The sequence below is a fragment of the Archocentrus centrarchus genome, chromosome 5, assembly GCF_007364275.1.
Source record: "Archocentrus centrarchus isolate MPI-CPG fArcCen1 chromosome 5, fArcCen1, whole genome shotgun sequence".
Classification (NCBI taxonomy): Eukaryota; Metazoa; Chordata; class Actinopteri; order Cichliformes; family Cichlidae; genus Archocentrus; species Archocentrus centrarchus.
Genome location: NC_044350.1, coordinates 35,193,501 through 35,201,490, shown reverse-complemented (window position 1 = coordinate 35,201,490; position 7,990 = coordinate 35,193,501). Strand labels below are relative to the sequence as shown.

General features: G+C 46.2%; 1 protein-coding gene across 2 annotated transcripts in view; it reads right to left on the bottom strand.

The window, feature by feature from the left end:
* Positions 1–2,583: 2,583 nt before the first annotated feature.
* The window catches only part of il17rd (interleukin 17 receptor D), a 32,875-nt gene continuing 27,468 nt past the window's right edge, over positions 2,584–7,990 (bottom strand). The window contains exons 10-16 of one of the 2 annotated variants that reach the window (XM_030729288.1): positions 6,850–6,960; positions 6,394–6,578; positions 6,204–6,319; positions 5,183–5,431; positions 4,546–5,106; positions 4,182–4,459; positions 2,584–4,001 (exon numbers count right to left, since the gene is read on the bottom strand). In XM_030729288.1, the coding sequence (XP_030585148.1) occupies positions 3,874–4,001; positions 4,182–4,459; positions 4,546–5,106; positions 5,183–5,431; positions 6,204–6,319; positions 6,394–6,578; positions 6,850–6,960 (1,628 nt within the window). In that variant the 3' untranslated portion in view covers positions 2,584–3,873. The remainder of the gene's footprint in view (positions 4,002–4,181; positions 4,460–4,545; positions 5,107–5,182; positions 5,432–6,203; positions 6,320–6,393; positions 6,579–6,849; positions 6,961–7,990) is intronic. The other variant, XM_030729287.1, reaches the window with a different exon arrangement.

Here is a 7,990-nt window from a genome sequence, read left to right as displayed (position 1 = left end):
GTGAGAGCTGCTTCTAAAGGACTGAGTCTGAGGACACGCTTTGGTATTTGTGGAGCAGGACTGAGACAGCAGCGGGACGAGGAGCCCAAACACACTTCAAAGAACTGCTTAAAAACCAAAGGAGGAGTCGTGGCAGTCACGGACGTCCCTGCAAACACACGACCTCAACCTCACCGAACATTTACGAAGGCCGAGGACGCCAAACGTGCCTGACATGGCGAGAAGCTCTTAGTGAGATCGTCCTGGAGCAACGCAGGTAAACAGCAGCTCCAATAAATCAGATTTATGTCTCAGTAACCAACACTGGCAGAACGTGGCAGGAAAGTTTTCCTCAGTCCAGGATCAGCAGCCTGAGAGTTACACAGCAAACAAAATAAACTGTCTGCAGGAGGATCTGAGTGAGGACGGGCAGTTTGGCTGCTTCAGACTTCTGTATGGTAACAGGCTAAGACCAGTTTCTGGGCTTCACACCCACTTTTATGGTTCAGGACCGAATCAGGTCCAGGAGAAGTTTAGGGGTAAAGCTCAGGGTCCTCACAGAGACTTACAGCCGCGCGCGCGCGCGCGCGTGTGTGTGTGTGTGTGTGTGTTTGCACAGGCTACAAGTCACCCTCTCATGCGAACCTGTGACTCATAGAGCAACAATAAAAACTCGTTTCTTTCTGGGTTTTCTCTCTCTGGCTGCCTTCATGGTTCCCTTCACTTAAGCTTTCAGTCTTCCACACTTATAATACTTTATAACACACACACACACACACACACACACACACACACACACACACACACACACACACACACACACACACACACACACCCACACAGATCCTTACAGTCACGTGTCCTTTCCCGAAACTTTTAATGCATTTTCTCCCCCCCAAAACTTCCTCCTCGAGCCTCCCAGAGGAGCTTCTCCTCACCTTGAACCCCGCTGACATCCATCACCTGCCTGCATCGGACTGCAGCTCCTCCCAGCGATCCGACAGCAGACCCTCAAACAGCAGCTGATTAACAGCCAGCAGCCGGATCAGCTGTTTCCGGTTCTCCCGCTGCGCCACAACAAAAGTTTCTCCTTTCTAAATGAGGGAAAGTCCAGCTTCAGCACGAAGGTTGATGCCGAAAAACAACCTGAGAGTCTCAGTGATTCATGAATCCTTCCTCCTTCTGTCAAGCTGAGCCGGAGCAGCGACTTCTTTCCAACCTCGCCTTCAAAATAAAAGCATGGGCTGTCTTATTTTGAAGATAAAATTCGCTTTCCCCCAAACAGATCAACATATGGTACAGCAATAACAAGCGGAGTTCCACCAAATCTTTTAAAGTGGTCCTATTATGCTCATTTCCGGGTCCACAGGCTTACTTCTATTGTAAAGCAGCTTTGCATGATTAACAGTCAACAGCACCCCACAGATCCTCTTAAACAAGCTTTAGCCCAGCTGACCGGCTGCCCCTCACAGAGTCTGAACAGCGGGTGGGTGGAGCTTCTGCGCAGAGATGCGCTCTATGACCTCATAAAGATCCAAGTGTAGAAAAAAAGTGTTTGGACCAGTCTGAATCCTGAGCTTTTGGCTCGCAGAGGTTATTTGAAACTTGTTTAATATGAATACTGAATAATATGAATACCTTGACAGGAAACACTAGGCTGTGTATGAGACATCTGTCAAATACAAGAAGCTTCTGTAACATTAATGTTGTTAATCAGACGTTCCCTTGAAATACATTAATGTGTTTTTGCTGCTTTAGTTCCTCTGTCTGTAATCAGATAGGACAACAACAGTCATTTAATATTTCACAATAAACTGACATATTTATACTTATTACTCTTCTCCAAAGCATGGCAGGGTTATGCTTTTACTCTGAAAGCAGGCCGTTTGTGGACTGGCTGCATTTTTCTCTCTGATCATCTGTGAGTTTTAGTCGCTGGTGTTGATTTAAGCCTGGATGCCTCACAGCTCACACACTATAGAGCTGTCCACTGTCCTTCATATCAGGAAGAGTGTTTGCTTCACTGGAAGATGGTCACAGCTGGAAGCATGTCAGACAGGATTTATGGATTTATACAGGGAGTCCATAAAGTCCCTTTACAAAAGTAAATGAACAGACAAATCTGTGGAATGATGACAAAATGAGGAGCAGATATTGAAGGTTTAACACACCTCTGAATGAGGATATCTTTAACATAACACAGAAAGAAGTCCAAGGGAGTGAGATCTGGTGATCCAGGAAGACGCAGTCCCCAACGTACCTGCAAACTCTGTGCGTGTCGGTCTGTTTGGCTCGAGCGCCTGTAACTGTCAGCAGCACAGACGGACTGTAGTTATCACAGTTTTTAATCCTGCTAAGTCCATAAAATAAATCTGATTAAGATCTCTCATCAACTCTCTTTGCAGTTTGAACTGTAAAAAGACTTTATGGACAGCCTGTATGTTCATCACACTAATAACTGCACTTTATACTTTAGCCATAATAAACATGAGTGACTGAAAGAAGACCAGAAATAAAGTTTGATCATATGGACTTTTATTTTCTATATAAAGGTACTATAAAACAGTACATTTTCTAAGTACAATACTAAAATAAAATTCTAACTATACAAAATTATATCAGACATTTCCAGAGAAAAATAAAAGTTATATTTACAAGTAGGAAATGTTAAATCTGCTGCTCCCTCAAACCTGCAGAAATCTTTTTTTTTTTAAAGACACTGAACGATCATCTGAGTTCACATAAATCACGTCCATCACCATATTAATAACATTTATAACAACAACATCTTACATAACAGTGGTTACTTTGTTATCCTGTGTTGGAAGCCTTTCAAAATAAGATGCGCTGTTAAACGATGTTTACCTTTATGATGAAGGACACCTTTCCAAAAATAAAGAGACACATTTAAATGAAAAAAGGGCACCTCTTAACGAGCGTCACGTCATTCTTTATCCAAGCTTTTCAGTATTCGATAATACAAAATTATAATATAAATGCATCGTGCGCCGTAACATTAGGCGCTTTCGGACCAGAACACGGCGCTTTTCTCTGTATGCAAACTGCAGGAACTGAAAGTGCGAAGGAGCTTTGATTGCATTCTAAATGCAGCACAGGAGGAACCGCCATAATAAAACGGAAATGTAAGCAATAATTGTAATTAATAAGTAGCTGTTGCTATGCCAGCAGCCAGCTGGCTCAAACATCAGGTGAGCATTTTTATTGAAGGCGTGAATGTAAATCTCTGATGGTATGCAGATAGTCTGAGGGAGTTCCCAGGAAGCGCCTGCTGATGTCTCGAAGGTGTTTCTCCATTCAGCAGCTTTGGTCCCAGCGTCTTCCTGCACTTCCACTTCAAAAAGCGCCGGAACAAATGGTTTGTTTCAGCATCAGGTTTTGGTCCCGGGCACCAAGTCATCAGGACGCCGCCGTCTGAGGCCGTCTTTGGTTTGAAGTGATCGGCTCTGCCAGCATCTGGAGTTCCAGCCCTTCAGGAATCGTCCCGCGGAGCAAACAGAGAACTGTGATCACCAAAGGTCCTCCAGCTGTCTGGTTACCACAGTCACCAGGGAGTACTGTTCTAGAACTCAGTGGTTACTATAGTGATCGCAGTGGTTTCCATAGTAATCAGCATCCTAGAATGCAAAGGTTACCATGGTCACGATGGTCAAGTGTCTCACAGCATAGTGGTTACCGTAGTCACCATGGAGCAGTGGTTAACATGGTCACGGCAGATCAGCATTCCAGAGCTCAGCGTCTGCACGTTCCCCGCTCCGGTTCTTCCAGTTTTGCCTCTGACAAAGACTTCCTGGTCCAAGTCTGGTACTTTTTACATGCTGATCTACATGATGACATCACTGGGCTAGCTCTAGTTCGATTGGCTGAAGGTGTTCCCTACAATGATGCCACGGGCTTGAGAGCAGCGTCACTGTGCTCGAGGTGATGATGGTGGTGCAGCTCCGCCTTGCACACCGTGGCGGCGCCGCAGCGGAGCGATGCAGCCGTGGGCGGCTCCTCGTCACCTGAAAGACAAACAACCAGGTGTGAACGACACGCGCGTCTTCATTCAGGAAGTCACTGCAACAGTCCCATGAGGATTACAGGAGAGGAAACCTGGCACATGCATGCTAGCAATTCAAAATGCTGCTTTTTCTGTAGAAAAGTTATATTTTATGAAACATCAGAGGAGGCTGAGGCCTTACTCAGACCATAGGAAGATGATTCACTCTCAGCCAGGGAGGAGGAGTCTGCCTGGTCATGTGACAGTCCGTCCATTAAGGGAATAGAAAGTTCTGACGAAGGAACGGATGAATCGTAGATGCCTGAATCACGAGGAGGAGGGACCTCGGGAGCGGTGGGATGGCCTTCATCGGCCGAGGGTGGGGCAGAGCAAACTCCATCCTGGAGGGTGGAGGGACCAGAGGAGGAGGAGGAGGAGGAAGAGTCTTCGGATAAAAGTCCAGATATTCCAGAAGCAGACCTGAAAGAGATCAGTAAGTGTTACCTGCTGTGATCTCAGTGAGATTGGAAGCCAACAAAAACGAGGTGTGACACACGTTCCTTTACCTTGAATTGGGATCTAGCATGGACAGAGAGGAGTGTGGCAGGTCTGGGCTGGGACAGAGACCAGGACTAGGACAGGGACCAGGGCTGGAACTGGGACTCGGGCCGAGGTTGAGGTCAGGACTGGAACCAGGGGCCAGCAGGAGTTTGTTCCTCCCCGTCACTCCCTCCCCACACTCCAGCGATGGCGTCCGCACCACCACCTCATTCAGCACCAAACCAGAGTCAAACCTCTGCTCGAGCTGAGACGAGGAGGAGGAGGAGGAGGAAGGCTTCAGGGGAGGGCTCGGAGCCGGGACAGCGGCGAGAGATGGATGTTTGGAGGAGGAGTCTGGGGAGGTAGAGGATGTTCCCGTGGGAGCGAGCTGCTTTTCGAACCAGTCGGGGTTCTGGCTGATGTGCTGGTGCATGTTGCAGATGGAGACGTAGAGCGAGCGTCCGGACTTGCTTCTGAAGTAGTTCCTGCGGGAGACGTTGAGAGGCTGCTGCTCACGCTCAGTCAGACCGGACTGACCCGCATGGAGCCGACCGAAGAGCTGAGGCAGCTGGTCCATCAGCTTGAACCTAAACAGGAAGCAACACGATCCATCAGTCTGCAGCGACTGAATATTTCATTAAAGACTGTATTTCCTGTTTCTACCTGGGAGCCACATTCAGTATGGTGGGGATGTCGCCTTCTGTGGAATAGTCGAAGTAAACCGCCATGTGCCGGTTCATCTCCTGAGCCCCGCCATCTTCGCTTTGCTTCGCCTGCCGCAGCTTCTCAGCAATCATGGCCACGGCCACGATGAACAGGTCCCCGCCAGATGCACCAATCAAAGAGCTGCTGCTGCTGCTACGGCGACTCACCGGCGTCTTCCCTCGACGGCTCTTCTTTTCCACGTAATAGCTGCAGAAAAGCGACAGTTACAACAAATATTACAACATTAAAAGGTAAAAAAATAAGGATGGAAGCGGTTGGCTGGGTTGACTTTGTGGTCTTTTTTGTATATGAAGCAACTGTAGTCACGAGGTTTGTGGACTGTGTGGGTACTTACTCATTTATAGACTCATTACTGCACTTTTTTAATTTCATATGCTTGTCACAGCAGGTGTGTGTGTGTGTGTGTGGGGGGGGGGGGGGGGGGCTACCAACAAAATATTGTGACAAAAGCTACATTTCAGCTGACAGAAAAATAAACTGCATTATTTTTGAAGAGGAAAAAGCACATCAGTATGCTGAGGAGAGAACGAGAAGAATGGAGGAGAGAAGGAAGCAGAGCGGTGGAGCAGAGGAGCGACGCACAAGCGTTTAGATACCTTTGTCTTTAATAACTTAAACAACTTCTTATATGAAGTAACTACTGAGTATCTGACTGAGGTTTGAAGCTGAAATACTTTAGAGCCGTTTTAGCAGCATCTTGTGGCCACCTGAGGAACTGCAGCCAAAGGCACCTCAGCTGCAATATTCATAAAAATTTTTATTAAATAGGAAAAAAAAATATTTAAATGAAATAAAAAGATGAGACTTCAATACGAAGACTAACTGAAACATTATTGTACACTTGAAAATTTCCTAAAATAGAGTGAAAATAGAAGCAAAAACATAAAGCAACAAAATCTAATCAATAATAAATGTGATCATCTGTTCTTTCTCTAAATAAACAAAGTAAAGTGAGTACCGGAGGCCTTTGGAGCAGACCGTGATGATGAAGTTTGCTTCGTCCAGCTGTCTGCTGAGCCACGACATCTGCCCCTCCTTACACATCTCCAGGTGTTCCCACAGGTCCAACACCACCTGAACACGAGGGACAACAATCAGTTTGATGTTTCCTTCATTTCTGCTCTGCGCCTCTGAGCTGCTCGCCTCACCTCGCAGCAGCAGAAGTCCTGCAGGAAGAAGGCGAAGCTCTGGATGACGCTGGTGTGTTTGGGGCAGTCTCTGCTCGAGTAGCAGATGAAGACTTTGGGGCGGGGCCACGGTCGCTCAGTGTTCAGTGCTGCGCTGTGATTGGACGACTCGCTGCTCTCCTCGTCCAGCTGACTGTAGATGTTTTCTAAAAGGAGAAACAGAGAAATAATTAGAGAAGTGGCCATGAATGTAATAATGACTAATAAATATTAAGATGCTCTTGGGTACCACGAATGTTGTGCAGCCATATCGTAAGGCAAAGGCTTTACACGACTAATTATTGTTCACAGGTAAAACTCCAGCAGCTGCCCGAAGGCCAGAAACTCAGCTCCATGCCGATGATGAAATGTGTGGAAACACAGAAGAATGAGCAGAGACTGAGCGCCTGCCTTTAAACCTGAATCCCTTTCTCTCACCTTGCTGCTTCTTGCGACACATGACCGTGAAGAGGGTGGCGAACGCAGACATGATGACCAGCGGCACCGTGATGGCCATGGCACGGATGGGCCCCGCCCAGGGGGAGTGGACTGGAGGACGGAAACAAACATACCCAGCGTGAGACGCCTGCATCAGGCTGCAGATATCATTTCATTTAAACCCCGCCCACCGATGGGTGGAGAGGTCACGCTTTCAGTCTGTTAACTCGGAAAATTATGAACGGATTCGATGAAACTCTCTGGAGTTGTTGGGATGGTTTTTAAAGGACTCTTTACTGCTGTGAGACCATAGTCACATATCCTGGGAACCAAAATTCCTGAAACTTTGCAGAAATATTCCTGATTTAATTTTCAGGTGTCAAAGGTCAAAGGACAACAAAACTGTCCAAATATAAAAAAAAATCCCTCTCATCATTGCTGAAATGTTTAAACTCATATCACAGTGGATTTTTAATGTATGTGTTTGGTACTCGGGTATTAACAGGTACTGCTGATGATTCATAATGCAAACAAACCCACATACAGAGTTCATACCTCTGCAAGTGTTTGTTTTACTCTTTATTCTTTTTGCTGAGGACGACATTAGAGGGTCCATAAACATTAAAGCATCAGTAACCAGTTAACCTGAGAAGGGAAACAGATTCTAGATCCACCTTCACATAACTCCTCAGAGTCCCTGTGTGGGTGCCCGTTCAGGCGTGTGTTAACACCTCCGACCACCAGGTGGTGCTAATTTGTAATTGTATGTAAGGTGGAGAAATCAGAGCGGCTTAATGAGCTGCCAGCTGGTGAAGAGGTCAGCAGCTTTCTGACCGGGCCATCATGCCATTGTGTCCTACTTTATTAGGACGTTGTGTTGTGTTAGGTTATTGTGTTCTACTTTATTAGGACGTTGTGTTGTGTTAGGTTATTGTGTCCTACTTTATTAGGACGTTGTGTTGTGTTAGGTTATTGTGTTCTACTTTATTAGGACGTTGTGTTGTGTTAGGTTATTGTGTCCTACTTTATTAGGACGTTGTGTTGTGTTAGGTTATTGTGTTCTACTTTATTAGGACGTTGTGTTGTGTTAGGTTATTGTGTTCTACTTTATTAGGACATTGTGTTGTGTTAGGTTATTGTG